The 23,302-nt window shown below is 41.3% G+C and overlaps 1 protein-coding gene across 10 annotated transcripts in view; it reads right to left on the bottom strand.

The window, feature by feature from the left end:
• The window catches only part of SETD4 (SET domain containing 4), a 78,602-nt gene that overhangs the window by 53,277 nt on the left and 2,023 nt on the right, over window positions 1-23,302 (bottom strand). For 7 of the 10 annotated variants that reach the window (XM_040620986.1, XM_040620987.1, XM_040620983.1 and 4 more), the window contains exons 3-10: window positions 17,950-18,045; window positions 14,063-14,100; window positions 11,852-11,940; window positions 7,944-8,373; window positions 5,684-5,858; window positions 4,151-4,232; window positions 2,957-3,037; window positions 313-436 (exon numbers count right to left, since the gene is read on the bottom strand). In XM_040620986.1, the coding sequence (XP_040476920.1) occupies window positions 313-436; window positions 2,957-3,037; window positions 4,151-4,232; window positions 5,684-5,858; window positions 7,944-8,373; window positions 11,852-11,940; window positions 14,063-14,100; window positions 17,950-18,045 (1,115 nt within the window). Of the gene's footprint in view, window positions 1-312; window positions 437-2,956; window positions 3,038-4,150; window positions 4,233-5,089; window positions 5,539-5,683; window positions 5,859-7,943; window positions 8,374-11,851; window positions 11,941-14,062; window positions 14,101-17,949; window positions 18,046-23,302 lie in introns of those variants that run through there. The other 3 variants (XM_008701878.2, XM_008701879.2, XM_008701880.2) reach the window with 2 other exon arrangements.

The following is a 23,302-nucleotide window of genomic DNA, read 5'->3' as shown; positions in this document are numbered from 1 at the left end:
CGCTAATTCTCTCTCTCTTTCTATCTCAAATAAGTAAAATCTTTTTTAAAAAATAAGCTGATTTCCCATTTAATTAAAACATTTACTAAATAGAAATACTTAAAAAAAGAGTACTTAAAAATTCATCCAATAATTTTTACCTACTGAAAATATAAACACAATGTTAGCAGTCAAAAAACCCGGAAATTATATCAACATTCATCTATTTAAGGCATCAAACGATGCCCTAATAAGGTGTAACATGTACAAAACAAGTAACTTCTTCATCAAAATACTTCTGTAACAAAAGAATGCAATATTCTAGAAACATACCTTTCGCAGCATAGCACTGGTCTCCTCTATAAAATACTGGCATATTTTCTGGGCTATGACCAAACTTCTCTTCTCATTTGTATCTGAAATTATTTCCCCAAGAAGTATTTTTTTCCAGCATGTACTAGAACCAAATTGTTCAGTAAGATAATGTCAGCAGGCTCTCAAGAAGTAAAGAAGTCTTTTTATACTTCAACACAAAAAACTCTTATTTTTCCAGAAGCATAATAAACTCACTCCAGTAGCAGATACCCTAAAACCTCCCACCACACACAGCTCCTGTGCTGAAGCAGACAAGGTACAGAAGGAGGAACAACTGAGAATAAGAATCAAAGGACTGACGCTCTTTGCGGGAAGAGACTGAATTTGATTAGCACTGCAATCCTGTGTCTGGCACCGAAGTAAGTGGAGTCATGTCCACGAGTCATGGGAACAGAGCAGAAGACAGAACAAGAAGGTGATTCCCAGCCAAAAGGACTAAGGAGTAAGGAGCAAAGACAGTAGAACTTTCCTTCTCTTCAAGTGACAGTCTTTCCTGAACTAGGGCAAACTGAACAGAACACGTTTCACAAGGTAAAATGCTCTGGAGATGGAAGTAAGAATCTACAGTGAAGCCCTTCTGTGCATGCAGGTCACTCCCATTTTACACTGAAAATATGCAGGAAATGGGTTCAGGGGGCAAGTGGAGCCAACCTTCCACAGGCAGAGGAGTAGAAGTATTTCAGGGTAAGCAAGAGGGAGCCACAGCAAGATGCTGAGACAGAAGGTGACGGGGCCAAATCCACACGCCCGCCAGAAGCACTATGCAGAGAACAAGGGTGGAGGAATAAATCCTGGATGCCAACAATCTGAAGTGGAATGGCTTAGGAGGGGAAAGGTAAGGTGACAACTGCCACATCAGAGTGGAAGTATACAGAAGTCACTCAGAAATTCAGAACAGCTGACAAGCCGTACATGGAATAAAGTCTTAAAAGTCTTCAGCTTTAGAGACAACAACGGAAAGCTCAGAAACAGCTAAGTTCTCAGGAAAGGAAGGAAGGAAATCACTCTATGCCAGGAACAGTATTTCATATAAAACAATTATCTAATTTAATCTTCACAATTACCTAGTAAAGAAAGCATTTAGTATTCTCACGTTAGACACAAACTGAGAATCGGGAACGGTAAAGAACTCACCCGAGGTGACACAACACAGCTAAGGAGAGGAAGACACAGCATGCAAACCACATCGGGCAGAATAGCCACCACGGGCCTGTTCTGCCACATCACTCCAGACCGTCAGGAGTAACTCAAGGGGGAAAAGGCCCCAGGGTGACCTCTCGTACCTTTTTCCACAAAGGACTTAAAGACACTTACATGGGCACACGCGAGATGAAATAAAAGATGAATGGACAGTGAAAACCAGACAAAAGAAAGTTCAAAGGAGGAAGGGTTAAGATACAACCAGGATAAATCGCATGCCTGAAAATCCTGCACATTTGGACGGGCCACAAATTGGCCACTGAGTTTTCCAGGAAACAATAAAGAGAAGGAAACATATCAGATACAGAATCCACAGTGGCTGTAAGATAAGAAACACACCATCTGCTGAGAATAGACACAACTATTCCTGGTGTCGAGATTAGGGAGTCGCTTTTTTCCGAGTCCTTATAGAAAAAGAGGTCAGCAATATCCCGACAGGAGTTACTGAATGAGCACCAACTACTTCAGGGCACCGTGCCAAGGGCATCAGCTCCTTCAGTCCTCCCAGCCACTCGAGGGTGGGCTCACCATTTTCAGCAAGCTCTCTCTTCGTATGGTTTCTCTCATCTGAGCCTTGGCTAAGCAGTGGACCCAGGCTGAAGGAGGTCCCTACACTGGGCAGTGGCCAGTCCTTTCCATGCCGGGGGAGGGACCGGCAGCCTCAAGGTAACATTAAGGAGCCTAACCAAGATGTGTGTCTCCACCGGGGGTTCCCCTCTACCTGCCTCCCCCATGAGAATACCCAGACCACTCCTTTAGCAGGGAGCTGGATCTGTGCCCTGGGGCAGAACCAGGGGTAGGAGCTGTTTGCCCCCAGGAAAAAACTACCTACTCAGGGACTTCCCTTTGAACAGTGCCAATGCTCACATTTTTTAAAATATTGACTCAAGGGGTGCCTGGGTGGCTCAGTCAGATGAGCATCTGACTCTTGATTTTGGCTCAGGTCATGATCTCAGGGTGGTGAGATCAAGCCCCTTGACAGGCTCCTCACTCAGCACAGAGTCTGCTTGAAATTCTCTCTCTCCCTCTCCTTCTGCCCTTCCCCGACTCGCACGGGCGCACAAGTTCTCTCTCTCAAATAAATAAATAAATAAATAAATAAATAAATAAATAAATTCTTTAAAAAATAAAATTTAAACATCCAGCTGCAGGTCACCAGGGAAAAAATACCTGAGAATAAAAAGGTCCCAGGGCCATGTACTCTGATTATGACTCTAAAACCAGAATTCCAGAAATGGTGAAATGCTCAGGGCATGGGCAAGATCCATAAAGAATAAGCCTCCCAGTATACAATGGCATTCCTTTCTCCTCCCAGGCTGGGTATTTGATAGTAAGCCAACAGAAGCCCCAAGGTTATGTCCAGGTTGTAACCACAGCTCTGGACCAACATGCTGAAACTTACAATTCTTCGGCTTCCAGACATAACAACTTAAGAGCTGTGCGTAGCCTCCAAGATGGTCCATCCCATCCAAATGTCAAATTTCTAAAGTATAAAGACAAATAACGACACACCTGTCATTTCAGTACTTCAGGACACCATGGCAAATGGCTGAAGAGCCAAACATTTTCTGAAGGGTCTAAACACTATGGTCACAAAGACAAAAGAGAAAAGTAAGTCTGCCTCTACTTAAGAATAAAGCCAGAGGTAAAAATAAATAAATAAGTAAGTAAGTAAGTAAGTAAATAAATAAATAAATAAATAAATAAATAAATAAAATAAAATTCTTTGTTTAAAAAAAAAATGTAAAAGGGGCGCCTGGGTGGCTTAGGTGATTAAGTGTCTGCCTTTGGCACAGGTCATGATCCTGGGGGTCCTGGGATCGAGCCCCAACTCTGGCTCCCTGCTCAGTAGGGAGTCTGCTTCTCCCTCTCCCTTTGCTCCTCTCCCCTGCTTGTGCTCTCTCTCCTTCCCTCTCTCAAATAAATAAATAAGTCTTTAAAAAAAAAAAAAGGGTAAAAAACTACTTTCCAATTAATTTCAGAAAGGAGCTGAATCTGGCTGAGGAAGGCAGAGGAAGAGGGCCGGTGCCACAGGTCCCAGGGAGAGTAAAGATGAAGAATCAGAGTCCCCCTGGGCATCAAATAAATGGCAGCCACCACAGCCAGACTGCACTCACACTGCTGCTGGCCCATGTGAAACTTAAGTTTCTTTACCGAAGAAAATCTGAAAGAGAGAGGCTCCACTTGGCGTGGAATCACCTAGCCACCACTCCCAAACCTGCGTCCTAAGCATGTGCACCATGTTGCTGGGTGACTGAGGGCCAGCCTGGCCTGCAGAAGCCCAATGCCATCCCACTGACCATGTGCTGGAGACAAACATTGGGCTACCAATCAATATAAACAGGGCTTCCTTTCAGTACAGTAACACTTCAAGTTCATATCTCATGTCCCCAAATAAGTTTCTTAAAAAGTATCTTAAACTCCTTGCGTGCCCCACATCAAGCACAATTTACTACACATAGTAAATGCTCAATAAATACCTACCTGTCAAATGGTACAAGTCAGAAGGTAGCTCATACCTATAGAAACGCTACCCTCAATTTTCTCATCAAAGTTTCCTGAAGGAATAATTTTGAGACAAAGAAAAAACACTTACTCTATAAAGTCATGATCCTTCAAAATGGAAATCTTCTTGTTCATCTGTTTATCTGTTAATGGAAGATATTTAACAAGTATATCTACAAAAAAAAAAAAAGAAAGAAAGAAATTTAGGGTGTCATCAGACAAAAGTGTGGGCCTTCTATAATTACTGTCCCTTCCACCAACAATCAAGACCTGTGTAAACAGTTTTACCTAATTCACACCAAAAAGCTCCAGTTGAGTCCAATTCAATGAGATCTTTATTTAGTCCTTGAAAAGCTACAGAATTCCAGGACAGGGGAGAAAACACCCACAACCTCAACACATGTCCCCACCAAGCAAATTAATCCACAAAGCCTGGTAATCAAGACAGTGGCAGGATGAGGGAAGTCACACCCACCAAAAGTACAGGAGCTGTACAAACATGAGGAGTTGTTTATAACAAGAAGTTTTCAAAAACCAGAATTCAAAACTGGTATTAGTGATTACAATCATAAGCAACTAAAAGTAAACATGTAAAAATTAACAAAGCTTGTTAGGGTAGCAGGGTAATGACTGATTTTTCTATTTCTAAAATTTCTTTTTTGTATTTCTACGTTTTGGTTTTATAAACGTAAAAATAACTAAAATGTAAATTTTGTTCAAACTGTTTGCAAATCAGTATTTCATGGTCATCAATATTAAAATTATTCTAAAACAGGAGGTTAATCTCAAAGCTAGTTTTCTAAGAGACCCAGCAAGGCCCAGTTTTTGCTTTTAATTTCTAGTTTGAGAAATAACATTATTATTCTGCCCATAGGATAGAGTAGTTTCACCTTGAACAAGTTTCTATTTCCACTACAGCTTATATTAAAACTACCCCAAATTATATACTCGGTAAATCTCTGGCTCCATGGCCTACAAAACTATTTCTCTGCTGCTTCAGGAGAAGAGGGAAAGAAACATTTTTCTATGTACTGTTATTAATACTATATTTGGAATTTCCACAGCATAAATTTAATAGCTAAATTATTATGATGGCTAATCAGTAGGTCACAGGAAAACATAAATGAAATCAATATTTCATCATGGCATTAAACCCCCAAAACAAGGAGACTATGTAATATATTTATCCCTGTCACTAGCACAGTGCCTCACACAGTAGGTACTTAACATTTTTTAATTTTTTGTTCTCTATCCTGCATTTAGTGAGAGTAACAATGTCTCAATACAAAAATTTCCATTTCTTCCTACCTTTTTAATATTATATTCATTTCTTTAGTGGTCTTCCTTTTCTCCCATTCTGCTGTCTGACCTAATGCAACAAAACTTTTTTCAGTTCTTCCTTTCCTCAGTACTGACCAGAGCCCTGTTGTTTTTCACTTCAACACTCAAATTACATGGTCAGTGAGTGTTTTCCCCTACCTAGGGGAAAATAAATGATACACATTTTAATGTTTTGCCATTTTTACTAAAACTTAAAAAAACCACATCCCCAGATTGGGGGCGGGGGGGGGGTGGAAAAAAGAACTGTATGTATCCTCTTAGTAAGAACAAAGTTGATTCCAACCTTCTGAGACATAAACACAAGCGTGAGGATTCTGGATGGAAACGAATCCATATTCCAGGAGCAGCCGCTGGTTATCGTGAGGGCCATAGCAGATGAACACCTCTTCGTGTTTCCTGCAGCCTGAAGCTGTTCTGATTTCGTAACAGCGAGTTTCCTCATTAAATGCTGCTTTTACCTAGAAAGGAAAATCGTTAACGATTTTTTTAAAGCCAAGCATAAAAATGAAAATATTAAGTTTACTGTATTAAAGTCAGATGTAGCTTTCAACACTCATCACAATGTGAATTTAACCACATGTGGGAAAATGCCAGCCCTACACTAGGGGATCTCGTGTGCCCCCATGTCACCACTCGGTGAGGGAGGGAGTCCTGCCCAAGGGCTCTCAGGATGGCCAAACGCATGACTCCTGAAAGCGGACAGGTCACTAGTCACATATACAGCCTGGGGGAAAGGACACCCCAGCCACACAGGGGTTACGTTTGGGAGCTGTGTGACCAGCAGGGGCCACGGGAAGCAGGCTTGTGGGTAACAAGGAGGTGACCCCCTGGCTCCCGCGGGGAGATGTGAGTGCTCGTGTGAAGAGGCAGGTAGGGAGGGGAAACCGTCAGGCTGAGGGCCAGGCGGGGTGCAGCTAGTTGAGCTGATAGGGCCTTTCTTTTTGGATGGGGGGGGGGGTATATCCAGTGAGAGCAGAGGAATTCAGTCAGGCCCCTGGGGCCCTGTGATGCCCAAAGATGTCAAGGCAGCACATGAATTTCAGGTCTCACAATACAGAGTCTTTGAGCAGCAGGATATTGGTTGATACAATCATATGGATTTTGTGACAAGTCTATAAACAAATAACAGAGGAAAGACCAAGATGACCCACCTGCTCTCCACACTAAGGAGTGGGTACAAGCACTGAGGCCACCACACTAAACAGTAAATCCCAGTGAGGGCAAGGATGAGAAACGGGGCTGAAATTCCCAGCTTGCAACATCAACAGATTAGGGCCACGGTTTCGAGTTACACGCCAAAAGCCAGCAGCAACGCACTTCAGACCAAGGTTCAACAATCTTTTTTCCATAAAGGGCCAGCAAGCAAGCATTTTAGGCTCTGCCACGGCCCCTGGGTCACATGCCCACAGGCTGGAGTTTGTAGAGCCCCTACGATGGCTGTCAAATCACTGGCTTGCAGCATAAATGCACCAACAGGCCAATAAAAATGAAGTCATCCCAGTGAGGACTGACTCAGTTCCTGTGTCCAGCACCCTATCATATGCACGCCTCTGACATTACTTCATCAACATCACTCCCAGAAACGGCCATCTAACCTCCATCACCTTCGCTGAATACTGTCAGAAATGCATCTTTCTCCAACAATAACAAGCAGACAGGCAAGGAGATTGCCTCCGCCTGAGAAAGCACAGTACAGGTCTCCCTATGCTCGCCTCACACCGGCACATAGGCTAGCCAGGTGCCATTGATCTTCTCCAGGTGGGGTGCAGAACGAAGAGAACAGCACAAGCAAGGGCCCAGCCAGTGTACCTCTAAGTGGACCCTGAACGGGTTACAGGTGAGCTGACATATGGACACCTTTGCCCTCAAAGCCAGACCCCTACCCCAGCATGCCTACACATGTAATCGTCTCCTTTGTGTGCCAGAGGGGAAAAGGGCTGGAGATGAGATCTATGACTATCTCCCAAAGAGGGATTCTTTAGTATTTCCCAGACTCCTTTTCCCCACAAATATTCATCCATTCAGTTAAGGTTTATTAAATGCCTACTATGTGCCTGGCCCTGCACTGGGTTACAGGGAGAAACAAGGCATAGTCCCCATCCTTACACAGCGCAGAGAGGGAGACAGCAAGTCAATCCGTGATCACAGCAAACATAAACTGACAGCTGATGACAGCTGACAGCAATGACACCAGGTATAAAAGGGAATGGGACAGGAAAGCAATCTGGACTTCACTCCCCATACTGGCAGGAGGAAAAGAGGACTCTGCACCAAAGCTGGGGGATGGAGGGGATGCTTCTGGTGAAGGCCATTCAGGGGATATAGCACTGACCTTTGCTGGCCTGGAAGGCAGAGTGGGAAAACACAGGGAGGGGATGCCAGAAAGGAAAAGGGGGCTGGGAAAAAAGACAGAAAAACACCTGGTGGCAGGTAGGTTCACCTAAAGCCAGCAACACCTCTCTCTATGGTTTCAAAGTCAGGTTCTACACGTCAAGAGTCCTTCCTATCAAAACAGAACATGTGTCCCCTTGTCAACTTCCCACCTGGACATGCGGGCTATGATTCAGCAGATCCAAGTACGGGGCGAGCGCGCAGGTGTTCGGCTCCCTGGAGAAACACTGCTCCTGCCTGTGCTTCACGTACACAGCCCTGGTGTTGACCGTGCACCAAGCCCACAGGAGGGCGCTGTAGCTAAAGATGCTCTCGACGGCCTCCGAAAACAGAGGCTGCAGGGAAGAGAAAAAGTCTCTGGAGGAAGAAAAGAACCCCTGCACGTGGGCTCTCTGTTCTTCAGCCTTTGCTTTCAAAGGTTTGGGGAAAAGATTCACCACTTCCGGCTCCAAACACACAGGGCAGGTGTAGGCCTTCGGTAAAATCTCCAGGTAAGGTTTCCAGAGAGACTGGTCCCCAGCATGCTTTTCTGAGACTAAAAAGGTGCAGAGAGCCAGCAGAGGGGATGGAGGAGGCTGCCACCTTTTAAAAAACAGAAGCCAGGTTAAAAGAATTACTTCCATTCCAAATATGGAATAAGCTAGAGATACAGATCCTAGTGGTTTGTTCTGCTCCCACAGGGACTGTGGCCCAAACTGTCAGTACACTCTGAGCTTACTCCAAGCACCCAAGAGGGTTTTGCTTCCTCAAGATTTTCCTCTCCAGAGCCCACCCTGATGTCAATGCCCTAACAAGTCGCACTCATGAGTGGCAAAGAACTGTCTCACTTTGTCTCACTGTGAAACAAGTACCAGCTTTGTTTGCAAGAGAGTCCTTTTTGCAAAGTCTTTTTTTCTTTATTATGATATGTTAGCCACCATACAGTACATCATTAGTTTTTGATGTAGTGTTCCATGATTCATTGTTTGCATGTAACACCTAGTGCTCATTGCAACACTTGTCCTCCTTAATACCCATCACCGGGCTAGCCCATCCCCCACCCCCTCCCCTCTGAAAACCCTCAGTTTGTTTCCCAGAGTCCATAGTCTCTCATGGTTCATCTCCCCCTCTAATATCCCTCCCTTCATTTTTCCCTTCCTTCTCCTAATGTCCTCCATGCTATTCCTTATGTTCCACAAATAAGTGAAACCATATGATAATTGTCTTTCTCTGATTGACCTATTTCATTTAGCACAATCTCCTCCTGTTCCACCCATGTTGATGCAAACGTTGGGTAATCATCCTTTCTGATGGCTGCGTAATATTCCATTGTATATACGGACCACATCTTCTTTATCCATTCATTTGTTAAAGGGCATCTCGGCTCCTTCCGCAGTTTGGCTATTGTGGACATTGTGCTATGAATATTGGAGTGCATATGGCCCTTCTCTTCACTACATCTGTATCTTTGGGGTAAATACCAGTAGTGCAATTGTTGGGTCATAGGGTAGCTCTATTTTTAACTTTTTGAGGGACCTCCACACTGTTTTCCAAAGTGGCTGTACCAACTTGCATTCCCACCAACAGAGTAAGAGGGTTCCCCTTTCTCCACATCCTCGCCAACATTTGTTGTTTCTTGCCTTTTCAATTTTTGCCATTCTAACTGGTGTAAGGTGGTATCTCCACGTGGTTTTGATTTGAATTTCCCTGATGGCTAATGATGTTGAACATTTTTTCATGTGTCTGTTAGGCATTCGTATGCCTTCTTTGGAAAAGTGTCTGTTCATATCTTCTGCCCATTTTTTGACTTGATTATTTGGTTTTTTGGGTGTTGAGTTTGAGAAGTTCTTTATAGACCTTGGATACCAGCCCTTTATCTATAGTGTCATTTGCAAATATCCTCTCCCATTCCATGGGCTGCCTCTTTGTTTTGTTGACTGTTTCCTTTGCTTTTTATCTTGATGAAGTCTCTAAAGTTCATTTTTGCTTTTGTTTCCTTCGCCTTTGGAGACGTGTCATGAAAGATGTTGCTGTGGCCAATGTTGAAGAGGTTACTGCCTACGTTCTCCTCTATGATTTTGATGGATTCCTGTCTCACATCGAGGTCCTTCATCCATTTAGAGTTTATCTTCATATATGGTGTAAGAGAATGGTCGAGTTTAATTCTTCTGTATATAGCTCTCCCATTTTCCCACACCATTTAGTGAAGACTGTCTTTTTTCCATTGGATGTTTTTTCCTCCTTTGTCAAAGATTAATTCACCATAGAGTTGAGGGTCCGTGTCTGAGCTCTCTATTCTGTTCCACTGATCTATGTGTCTGTTTTTGTGCCAGTATCATGCTGTCTTGGTGATCACAGCTTTGTAAGATAGCTTGAAATCAGGTGATGTGATGCCTCCAGCTTTGTTTTTCTTTTTCAACATTTCCTTGGTGATTCGGGGTCTTTTCTGGTTCCATATGAATTTTAGGATTGTTTGTCCCAGCACTTGAAAAATGGCATTGGTACTTTGATAAGGATGGTGTTGAAAGTATAGATTGCTCTGAGTAGCACAAGCCTTTTAACAATGTTTATTCTTCCGATCCATGAGCATGGAATGTTTTTCCATCTTTGTGTATCTTCTCCAATGTCTTTCTTAAGTGTTCTGTAGTTTCTAGAGTACAGATCCTTTATCTCTTTTGTTAGGTCTATTACAAGATACCTTCTGGGTTTTGGTGCTATTGTAAATGGAATAGATTTTCTAATTTCTCTTTCTACAGTTACATCGTTAGTGTATAGGAAAGCAACTGATTTCTGTGCATTGATTTTGTATCCTGCCACATTACTGAACTGTTGTATGAGTTCTAGTAATTTGGGGGTGGAGTCTTTTGGGTTTCCCACATAAAGTATGTCATCTGCGAAGAGACAGACAACCTCTTTGCTTCCAACTTGGTTCTCCAGTTTTAAAGCTTCTGATCCAAGTTCACTTATTTCACTTCGATAAGGGTATCAAACTTGGTGGGGGAAAAAAACTGGTGGAAAGAACCTAGACCTGCCCCATCCAATACAGTAAACACTGGGTACATGTAGTTATTTCAGTTTTAGTTATTCAAAATTAAATAATATTTAAAATTCAATTTTCAGTCATGTAGGCCACATTTCAAGTGCCAATAGGCCTATGTGGCTAACAGCTACCATACTGGACAATGAAGAGTGAAACATTTCTATCACTGCAAAAAGTTCTGTATGACACTAACTTAGAAAACTGAATCAGCTCATTATATATTTGCTAAAGTTTTAATTCCTAAATTTACTCACTCTATTACAAACTATACACTGCAGTATTTTTGTTATCAAAAGATCTCATGTTGCATAAATGTATTTAGAAAAGTTTTCATTAATCCTTCAAAGTCCAAATTCCTATATTGCCAAAAATCCTACTCAAAATTTCAAAATGATATAGAAAATTTTAATACTAAGACCATCCCTGCTTCTACTCAGGTCAATAAAGATACATTTGCTCTCATAAAAACATGCCAAGGAGATTAAAAGTCCAGAACTTAGACTGAGTTAAGAAACAATACAATCTTACAATCCTCATAATTTAGAAACCCCTTCTGCTAAGGATCCCCCTCACTCTATTCTCAGCAAGTCCCCCAGAACAAAGGTCCCCCATAACAAAAGCCAGAAAATAGTTTTCTCCTATGTTGGCCTCCTCTCTTCTATGCTAAATAAAATTACGCTTTCATAATGTCAACAGCTCTTTGTAGCTGAAGGAGAATTCAAGCAAATACAATGAGGGTGAAAATAAGAGTAATATTTGTGGAGATCTACTATGATGGAGAATAGGCTAGGAGGAGTCAAGGCGCTCAGAATGATTGACATCAATTCTCCCACTTTATCTTCATTTTCTAGTAAGTGATAGATCAGGATTCAAACCCACATCCTAGGCAGCCTATTAAAGCCCTTAAAAATGCAGCTTAAAATGAATAAAGAACAAACTTCAAGAACAGAGTAAACCTGCCTTAGAGGACATTATTTGCCAATGTTGTAGACTTTACAAGACAAGCATTTGCACCAGATAAGCATGTGTGCGTTCACTTACTTAGCAATGTACGTCCCTAAGTAGCTCCTAATCACTGTGTCCGTGGTGAGCAGGCAACTCTCAGGCAACGAAATAATCATCTGTCCCTCCTTACCAAAAAGAAAGCAAAGTTTAGAACACCCGTGCTTTGAGAAGGACCTGTGTCCTTGGGTCCACAATCGTCCACTAAGAACCCAGGATAACCCAATCATAGACACCAAAGAGCCCACCAACGGTCTGGCTCCCAAGTCCCTGAGTCAGAGGACGCAGGCAAGTTGCTCCAACAGCAGATACTGCAACCCCAACAAGAATTAAAGGTTAATTACGTGACTGACATCCACTAGCAGTCAACCCTTCACCAGAAAGGAATGTGGAAACACTCCTGACAAATCATACCACTCCTTCACTTTCTTATACCAGGAAATAGTGCTATAGGAAATAGGAAGAAACCACTCAAAACAACTCTGTGAAATCCATGTGCCCAGTGACTATTCCCAGCAAAGGCCTATTGTCCATATTACCTGTGCCAACCAGACTAAGAAAGGGCAGCCCAGCCAGCACAAGGGTCTCATTTTACCACCTGCAAAAAGTACAGTTTTCAGTTCCTTCCACTGAGAGAGAAACACGGAAAGAAAAATTAAGATGTCAAGTCACAGACACCAAAAACAAACAGGGCGTTAAGAAGCCTGATGTTAATTAAGATCCTGGCTTTCATTATAACTGGCATCTAAGTTGGTTAAAAATCTCAGGCAAAGTCTTCTGAGTTCAACTTCTGGTTTCCTCATCTGTAAATCAAGATCAAGTTGGACGATCACTACAATCCCTTCCTGCTCCAACATCCCACGATTTTCTGATTTTAAAAAAGCCACTTAATAAAATGTTCTGTATCCTGACTAGAGTAAATCCCTTCATCGACACTTACCAAACTGGATGCTTAAAATCTGTGCATTTCACTATGCATAAGATATGTCCCAATTTTCAAAAAGTTTAACCAAAGGTCGTATTTGAAAGCAGATGTGAAGCAACGGCTAATTCTCATCTCATCATCTAAACAAAGACTACCTACATTTACTGCTGTGTACACGAGAAAGAAGTATATATCCCCTCCCAAAACAGTCAGAACACAATTATGTTCCCTCAAAAAATAAAAATATTGTACAATGTGACTGTACTTAATATTATTGAACTGTACACTTAAAAATGGCTAAGATGGTAAATTTTGTCATATGTATTTTATAATTAAAAAGTTTTAAATAAAACAATAAAAGTGGCATAAGAGAATTACAACATTAAAAAGTACCATTCTTTAGGCTAAATGTGTACATACGTAGCTGGATTTTAAAATTAAGGAACTAAAAATAAATTAAGGAATTAATTTCTAGCTTCACAGAAAATTGTGCATTAGATATTCTTTAAATAGCAAAGAAAGAACTAAAATGGACCTTGGAGATCATCCATGTCGTTTACCTCCTTGTTTTCCAGGTGAGGCAATAAGCCGAGGGGTCCCACCCCCAGCTGAAGGCAATCCTGGGACAGGCTCCAAGGCCTTGCCTGTGGCTTATCAGGCTTAGGCTTACTCAGGCTTGTACTCAGCATGCCAAGCACACCCTCTCAGATGAGAGCCGCTCCCTCCCCTGGCTCACTTAAAATATGGTCTGCTTTATACAATTTGCTGTGGCAGAGATGGCTAGTTGCCAACCCAACATGCCTTCTCTCCTGCCGTTAATGTGACCCTATCGGGAGGTCACTGTGCCAGGGAAAAGGACATATCTCACTTCCCTCACAGCCAGTTGGGGTTGTGTACCTGGTCACTGGCAGATGTGATAGGCCTGGAATTTTCTTAAAAGAAGGAAACCTGCCCTTCCTCACCCCCTTGTGCCATCTTGCTGCTCAAGCTCCAGGAGCTCTTCCCTGGACCTGAGGGTGTGGAGCTTCCTCTAGGATGTGGACAGACAGCTGAAAGGAGTCTAGGCCTCGAACAGCCATGGGATCACCACACCAGCCCAGGTCTGCCCACCCAGGCTTGAGAGCAAAATAAACTTCTGCTATTACTTAAGGTTTGTCTCCTCTATGCAGCAAACTTAAACCTAACTGGCACAATTATATTCCAAACTATCATTTAAAAAAAAAAAAAGGCTGTGTATGTGAAATATTTTTATTTCACTTGATTCGAGCCACAAAAACAAAGCAGCAAAATCTACTTTAGGTTTCAAGGATAAAAGAAATTCTCACCCGCAGGGATGTTTTGCTCATCAGCCCTCTTCCTGTACCTAAGACAAAGAAACAAAAAAAAGGGGGTAAATCCTACAATATCCAAAAAAAACCTATGATATCTTCAAGATCTTACGGGTATCATTTTGAATAAACAATGCAATTGAAGGGCGCCTGGGTGGCTCAGTCAGTTAAGCATCTGACTCTTGGTTTCAGCTCAGGTCATGATTTCATTGGTCATGGATTGAGCCCCGCTTCAGGCTCAGGGAGTCTGCTTGAAGATCCTCTCCCTCTGCACTCCCCCACCCCTGGCCTGCTCAGGCTCTCTCACGCACGCGCTCGCTCTCTCTCAAACAAATCTTTTTTAAAAAAATGCGAGTGAATATCAAAATTACACAAAGCTGAAGCTGGTTATCTCTCTCATCCTTTGACTCCCAGGGGAAAGAGAGGATCAAGAAGCTGTTCTAGAAAATGTCCTGACCTCCTTTTGGATTTATGACCCTTGAAGAGCAAAGAGTCAAGACCTAAAATCATTGACTTTATACAGATCCACTACTGGGTGTCTTACAGGACCCTTCAAGCTGGACCCTCTCCCCTGAGGCCTGCCAGCTGTGCTGGGAGCCTACTCCCAATGCCCACCCAACCTGAGAGGCTGGATCCTCAAGCCACTTTTACCCACTACCAGAGCCAGCTTTCCCAGTGATGATCTTGAGGCCTCTTTGACTGGCTGACCAGTAAACCCACTCAGCTCCCGTAAAGCCTAGACTACACCCTCCCCTCCTGACCAGGGAAGCCATTAGACTTTCCTTGACTGGTAAGCTCAACAGCAGAGATCCAGGACTAGACCCTCCCTGTAAGCCAAGGCCTTGACCAGAGCAGGCACAGCAAGTAACTTCACCAGCTGCATTGTCAACATCACTACTGCCCAGAAATTTACCCTTCTAAGCCCAAGGCTCCTTTCTTGTAACAGTCAGCAGCTTTTCCGGCAGGCCTAGGTATACTATGACCAGTAATTATTATATGGGGTACAGAATATTCATCTTTTCAAATTCATAGTTCTTCATCTTTTTCTTTTTCCCTTAACTAGGAGGGAATATAATTCAGCAAAGGTCAAGCCCTGCAGGACTACTGGGAGCTCCTAGTTCATGGAGGGAACTCCTGCCTTGATCCTGGATCAGGTGTCTGAGAAGTCTGATTTGATGAATCCTAACTCATCTATCCACCCAGAAGCATACTTTCCGCTCAGACACATGGTTTTGGTTTCAAAAACTTATTTAATTTCTTCCATGTGTCCCATAGCAGAATTAATCATCCCTATGGGCCAGAACCCTTCCTGGAACCAATTACTAATGGAAGGATTTTTTTTTCCCTATGGGGTCATCTTTTAAAAGACTCACGTGCTAAGTCAACTGGAAATTTCTCTTCAAATACATACATGAACAGAATGTGGCATATGGAATAAAATCTGGAAGATACTTACCTGTATTTCTACAATATAGCATTCAGTATCAGAAAACAAATCACAGTAACCTGCACTTACGAAGGCAAGGCAGGAAGTGGCCATTGGGCTCTTATAAAAGCAAACTTATTACAGACTTTCCTGCACCTGAAAATTTCTATCATAAATCAACCTGGAAGACCCAGATTTGGCCAATGCTTTTGGTGGCAAAAGCGAATACTGGGATCAATTCCCAAAGCATAGATTAGGTGAGAGTCTAAAGACTGAATCCTGCCTGCAACTTAGGAATCCTGCCTTGCCCCTCCACAAACTAAGATTAATTCCCCAGAATTTTGTACATCTTGACAGACTCCCATAACCATTCTCTCCTATCAGATTAAGAGCTAAAGGTATATAAAGATTTAGGGAAGATATGCTGAAATCCCAACCCACAACGTGATGGCATTAGGAGGTGAGGGCGTTTGGTAAATGATTAGGTCATAAGGATAGAGCCCTCATGATTGGGATTTAGTGCCCACTGCAGCTCTAAGAGATCAGAAAGCTTGTCCAGCTCCCAACTCTCTGTCATGTGAGGATCCAACTCGAAGATGGCAATTTGCAAACCTGGAATCAGTCCTCATCAGACCCTGAATCTGCCCACACCATGACCTTGGCCTTCCCAGCCCCCAACTGTGAGGAAGAAATTGGTCAAGTCACCCAGTCTATGGCAATTTGTTATAGCAGTCAAAACTAAAGAAGGTTCCTTGCCCCCAGAACTATAAGGAATGGGCTATGATCATTACCAAACCATTTTGCTTTAGCTTTTCTGTGACCATGAATCTGAAGGTGGGCCCAGAAAGAGCTGTTCCATTAAAAATGGTTAACTCTTCACTGCTCCAAATTATACACAGATTATTTTTCAGGCATTCCACTCAAACATATGCCAATCCCTGCCTGGTAATTTTAATCCTATCCTTCTTAAGGCAAAGTGACACCTGATGCATAAATCAGCCAAAGGCACAAGTCCACTCCTGACACTATTTTCTCTAGACCATCTTGTGAAGAACTCCATCCAGTAAAATCTAACAGTGTGGCTCTTCCTGGCTTTGTGCTTCTTGACACACAAAAACTGAAAGTTAAACATTCCGTTAGAGGTTGACAAATGGTTCACCATCTTAAATAGGAGCAGCCCAACAGGTAATGCCTCAAAGCAAGTATTTTAGCCCAAAGTCCTCGTGATGTGTAGGGAACTTTACACCCATCACCACATTCAACCAGGACCACATGTGGTAAATCATTTATCATGACGATGTATAGGAAGTTAATTTGCTCAGAGTTAAATTACCTAATGGGTATTTACTCATTTCAGTGTCCAAAAGCACTCAGAGGCATATGATTTAATTTTCTGTAAGGTAAAAGATCTGTACTTGCCCTGTGATGTAGAACTTCAAGGCCCTGATGGCACGACTGTCTCTATGCTACAGCAGACCAGGAATCCTTTTGAAGAGCATCTTGGTCCTCCTCATGATGACCTCAAGCCCACTTCTGGACAGAACTGGGTGGTGCTGAATGGAGGCACACACCCAGAGTAAGCTGCCAACTTCAGTGAGAGAATGTTTCAGAAGAAAATGCTAACCCAAACTCCAGGACAAGCTCCTCAATTCCAGAAAATTATGTTAATCTACCTCTGCTTAGGTGACTGTTGAAGCTAGGACGACACAGAGGGCTCCTCTTCTAACACCTGGGGAGCACAGCCACAAACCAGCTGAAGGAGCAGTATCTGCTGAGACCTCCCTAAGGATACCTCTCCTCCAGCCACACCACCAGAGAACAAGCACCTCCTTCCCTTAGAAAACTATTCTGATTCACCTGAGCTATGGGATAATCCCATCAGCCTGCATGGTCTGAAAATCCCATGAAACCACTAAGAGTATGATGGTAAGGACACCAGTCACATTACATAAATGTCTTCCCTATGAAGACCCAATGAAGACATTTCCCTCAGGTCTAAGTTCCAGGAATACCTGCACTTCTGCTACGTAAACAACTTAGTTTTGTTTATAGAACACAAAAACAGGTAACTGATCATATTAACTATCTGGCTGTTGGAAAGCTAAGTCAAATTTGTGGCTGACTTCTGACAGGTATGCAAGATTTTAGAATCATGGCTTTTATGAATTATCCTTACCCCTGCCTCCGTCTTATTTTTCTATTCTCATTCCCCTTTTTTATTTTTAATATTATTTTACCATTATGGAATTTCTCCCCAAAAACCACTTCAATTTATTTTTAGAACAAAGTAAGTATAAATAAATATTATAGCTACAAGGCAGGAAGTCTGACACACAACAGAAGATATGCTCCCAGAGAGAACACAGCCCACCTTCACGAACTACCCTTGCTTTCCTATCACCTAGGCCCACACGTCTCTCATGTGAGCAAAGTCCTGAGAGTTGATGCCAGACCTTACCTGGAAAACAAGCAGGTATTAAGTTTGTATCTTCAAACTTCCTATCTTTCAGCCACTTCTTAAGCTCTATAAATTCAGGCTTGTAGCTCTCATTCACTAATCAAAGAGAAGAAAGAAAAGTGGTGATTAAAATCACTATATAATCAGAGCACCATTTATAAAAAATATCTGTCTCAGAGGTGCATGGGTGGCTCAGTCAGTTAAGCATCTGACTCTTGATTTCGGCTCAGGTCATATCTCAGGGCCGTGAGATCGAGCTCCAGGTCAGGCTCCATGCTGGACATGGAGCCTGCTTAAGATCCTCCCTCTCCCTCCGCCCCTCCCCCCACCCTGCTTATGCAAGCTCAAAAAAATAAATAATAAATAAATAAATGAATGTCTCAGACAGATGGTCATATCATAAAAGAGAATAAATAATACCTAAATAATGTAAACTAAAAGAGAAAAACCATATGATCATCTCAAAGATGCAGGAAAAGCACTTGATAAAATCTAACATTTATTCCTGATAAATAATGCCAACAAGCAAGGACAGAAGAGAATTTCCTCAACCTGATAATGACTACCTAACAAAAAACCTACAGCTGACATAATGATGAAAAACTGAGTGCTTGCCCCCTAAGATCAGGAACAAGACAAGGAACAAGTCAACATTGTACTAGTGGTTCTAGTCAGTATAAACCAAAAGAAAAATAAATAAAAGGCATCAATTATGGGTTGAATTGTGTACCCCCAAAATTCTATATTGAAGTCCTAACCCCCAGTACCTCAGGATACAACCTTATTTAGAGACAGGGTCTTTACAGAAGTAATCAAGTTAAAATGTAGTCATTAGGGTGGCCCCTGTTCCAATATGACTAGTGTCATTATAAAAAGGAAAAATTTGGACATAAGCATGCATAGACAGAAGATGACAGAAGAAACACGGGGGGAAGACAGCTATCTACAAGCCAAGGAGAAAGGTCTAGAACAGATGCTTTCTTCACAGCCTTGAGAAGAAACCAATCCTGCTGACACCTTGATTTTAGACTTCTACCCTCCAGAACTGTTAGACAGGGAAATTTACAGTTGTAAAGGCCTATATGAAAAAAGAAGATCCAATTAAAAAAAACAGGCAAAGAATAAATAAATAAAATAAAAATAAAAAACAGGCAAAGAACTTGAAGAGATATTTCTCCAATGACGGTATGTAAATGGTGAATAAGTATATTAAAAAAGTTCAACATCATTAATCACAGGGAAATGCAAATCAAAACTACAATGTGTTATCACCCCATATCCATTAGGATGGCTACTATCAAAAAAACACAAAATGAAAAGTGTTGGCAAAGATGTGGAAAAACTGGAACTCTTGAGCACTGCTGGTAGGAGCATAAAATGGTGCAGCTGCTGTGGAAAACATTATGGTGACTCCTCATCTACAACAGTCAAAACCACCTTGAAATACTAATTGAAAACTTATTATAAAGCTATAGTAACCAAGATTATGTAACACTGTCATCAAGACTAACAAAGAAATTAATGAAACAGAATAGAAAGTCCAAAAACAGATCCAGACATATACGAATAGCTGATTTTTTACAAAAGTGCAAAAGCAATTCAGTGGAAAATGGATAGTTTTTTCAATAAATGTTGCTGAAACAATCAGACCTCCTTAAGCAAAAAACAAAGTATTCCTATTTTGTACAATATATAAAGTTAATTCAAAATTAATCACAGACTTAAATATAAAATCTAAAACTATGAAACTGCAAGAAGAAAACATAGTAGAAAATCTTTGAGACCCTGGGTTATGCAAATTTCTTAGGTACAACACCAAAAGGAAGACCCTTAAAACAACAAATTGATAAACAAGACTTCACCAAAATTTTAAATTTCTGTTCTTCAAAAAAAATGCCACAGAATGATTAAAAATATTTGCAAAACACCTGATAAAAGCTTTGTATCCAGAATATTTAAAGAACTCTCAGTAGTCAAGAAAAATAGTCAAGAAAAATAAAACACATTTTTCCAAAGAAACCACAAAGATGGCCAACAGACCCATCAGGAAAATGCAAATCAAAACTACAATGAGATATCATCTCACACCTGTCAGAATGGATAAAATCAAAAACACAAGAAACAACAAGTGTTGGTGAAGACGTGGAGAAAAAGAAACACTTGGGCGCTATTGGTGGGAATGCAAACTGGTGCAGCCACTGTGGAAGATGATATGGAGGTTCCTCAAAAAATTAAAAACAGAATTACCATATGATCCAGTAGTTGCACTACTGGGTATTTACCCAAAGAATACAAAAATACTAATTCCAAAAGATATGTAGACCCCTATGTTTATTGCAGCATTACTTACAATAGACAATATATGAATGCTACCCAAGTGTTCATCAAGAGATGAACAGATTTTTACTCAGCCAAAAAAAGAATGAAATCTTGCCATTTACAACAAGGATGGATCCAGAGGGTACAATGCGAAATGAAATAAGTCAGTCAGAGAAAGACAAATATCCTATGATTTCACTCATATATGGAATTTAAGAAACAAATAAACAAAGAAAAAAAGATAAACTAAAAAACAGACTCTCAAAGTCAGAGAACAAACAATGGTTGCCAGAGGTGAAGTGAGCAGGGGATGGGTGAGAGAGGTGAAGGGAATGAAGAGTACACTTATCCTGATGAGCACTGAGTAATGTACAGAATTGTTCAATTGCTATATTGTACACCTGAAACTAGTAGAACACTGTATGTTAATTATACTGGAATTTCAAAAATCAAACATCATAAATAAATAAAAATTAGTATTTTCAGCTCAAAAAATTATAAAAGAATAAAGGTACAAAAAATATATAGAAGAGAATTCATACCAAGACACTGCAGTAAAAAAAAATCAACGCGCAGAAATCAATAGCCACAAGTACAAACAAGAGCCAGAGAGATGTAATGGAAAGTAATGCCTTACTTACCATAACCACAAAACAAAATTTTAAAAAGCAAAAAAAAAAAAAAAAAAAAAGAAGAGGAAGAAAAAGAAAAAGAAAACCAGCTAATAGGGGTGCCTGGGTGGCACAGCGGTTAAGCGTCTGCCTTCGGCCCAGGGCATGATCCCAGTGTTATGGGATCGAGCCCCACATCAGGCTCTTCCGCTATGAGCCTGCTTCTTCCTCTCCCACTCCCCCTGCTTGTGTTCCCTCTCTCGCTGGCTGTCTCTGTCTCTCTGTCAAATAAATAAATAAAATCTTTAAAAAAAAAAAAAAGAAAGAAAGAAAAGAAAAAAAGAAAACCAGCTAATAAAAAACATGGGCAAAAGATCTACACAGTCAACCAAAGAACACCTAGGTAACTGGCAAATAAGCAGACCAGTCATTAGGAAAATACAGATCAGAACCACAATACGGTAGTACTTCATACCCGTTAGGATGGCTATAATCAAAAAGACAGACAATAAGAAGTGGTGGCGAAAATCTGGAGCAAATGGAACTCTCATAAACTGTGAAGGAAATGTGAAATCATACAACCACTCCGCAAAACAGTTTGGCAGTTTCTTTAAAAGCTAAACCTACACGCACCATACGACCCAGTCTTTCTACTCCTAGGTATTTACCCAAGATCCAATTCATGCGTCCTTGCAAAGACTTGTACACAAATGTTCATAACAGCTTTATTTGTAACAGGCAAAAAAAATGAGAACCACCCAAATGCCCATCAACAGGATAAACAAATCATGGAATATATTCAGCAATTAAAAACCAATAAACTATTGATACACACAATTTTCTCAAAATAACTATGCTAAGTAAAAGAAGCCATGGGGCGCCTGGGTGGCGCAGTCGTTAAGCGTCTGCCTTCGGCTCAGGGCGTGATCCCAGAGTTTTGGGATCAAGCCCCACATCAGGCTTCTCCGCTGGGAGCCTGCTTCTTCCTCTCCCACTCCCCCTGCTTGTGTTCCCTCTCTCGCTGGCTGTTTCTCTCTGTCAAAATAAATAAATAAAATCTTTAAAAAAAAAAAAGAAGCAGCAGCCAAATACTATATGTTGATACACTATATGATCACATAAAACTATAAAAAGCAATAAATCGACAGTGACAGAAAGCAGATCAGTGGTGGCCTGGATTGGGGGAGGGGAGGGTAGAGCTAAAGAGGGGCAAAAGGAAAGGATTACAAGGGAAAACAAGGAAACTTTTTGAGATGGATGGAAATGTTCATTATCCTGATTGTGGTGATAGTTTCCTGTGTGAATATATATGTCAAAATCTATCAAATTATACACTTTAATATTGACATTCATTGTATGTCAATTATGCCTCAATAAAACTTTTTTTAAAACATGATAAAAAAAAAGAACCCACAAACCAAGATCCAAGATTTAAGCCTTCCAAAATATCCTACCATAAAGTAGAGAATAGATTTTATGGTAACAGCATTTAATCAGTGAACATTTAATGAGCAACTACTATACACACAGCACTATGTTAACCACAGTGGGGAATGTTCAACATGTCCTTCAACTTCAAAAGCTGACAACTTAGTTGGGAAATAAGATAAGAAACAACTAAAAAACCACAGGTCCTTAAGAATAACACCCAATAAGCATCATTACAAAGGGTGATGTTAGTGAAAACTGAAAATGACGTTACTAAAAATATAAGATCTCAACTCAGCCTTAAAGGTTGGAAAAAAACTGAATAAGCAGGGAGAAGGAAAACAGGCGTTCTAGACTGACGAATTATGAGGAATGGTAAAGGTAGACATTTGTGTGCTGTGCCCAGGGAGCAGCATGGAGAGAACATTCTTCTGGTACAGCAGTGGTAGGATAGAGGCCACAGATATCATGCAAAAGGGAATGAAAAATCCCTGGAGGCTTTTAAACCAAAAAAGCAACATATGAGTAGTCCCTTAGGAAAGTCAGACTCACAGCAACAAATGGAATAACTAGCAGGGAAGAAAAACAAGGGTGTTGCTACACCAGCAAAGAGCCACCTAAAATCATCTTCCAGTAGTAAAACAGAGAGGGAGAAGCTAACCTAAGAAAAACTAGATGACATTTAGGACACTGGCCACAGAGAGCAAAGAAAGAAATAGTAAAAAGACTGCCTCAGCTGGTGCTGACAGGCTTGGGGTCAGCTAAGAGTTTCTGACAGGCTTGGGGTCAACTCGGAACAGTTTTATTAATTTTTATCAAAGGTAACGACTGCATTTATGTAGTACTTTCCACCTGGCCAAGCACTTCATATACAATGTCTTGTTCAGACTCTGTTACACTGAATCTGAAATGATGAATCTATATCCAAACACTGATATTCTTCAGGTAGCTGGAGGTCAGGAGGAAGGTCAGCACTGGACACAGAAACCTGGGAG

The sequence above is a fragment of the Ursus maritimus genome, unplaced genomic scaffold (assembly GCF_017311325.1).
Source record: "Ursus maritimus isolate PB19 unplaced genomic scaffold, ASM1731132v1 scaffold_4, whole genome shotgun sequence".
In the NCBI taxonomy this organism is placed as follows: Eukaryota; Metazoa; Chordata; class Mammalia; order Carnivora; family Ursidae; genus Ursus; species Ursus maritimus.
The sequence above is the reverse complement of the archived record's forward strand: the minus strand, read 5'-3'. Positions and strand labels throughout refer to the sequence as shown.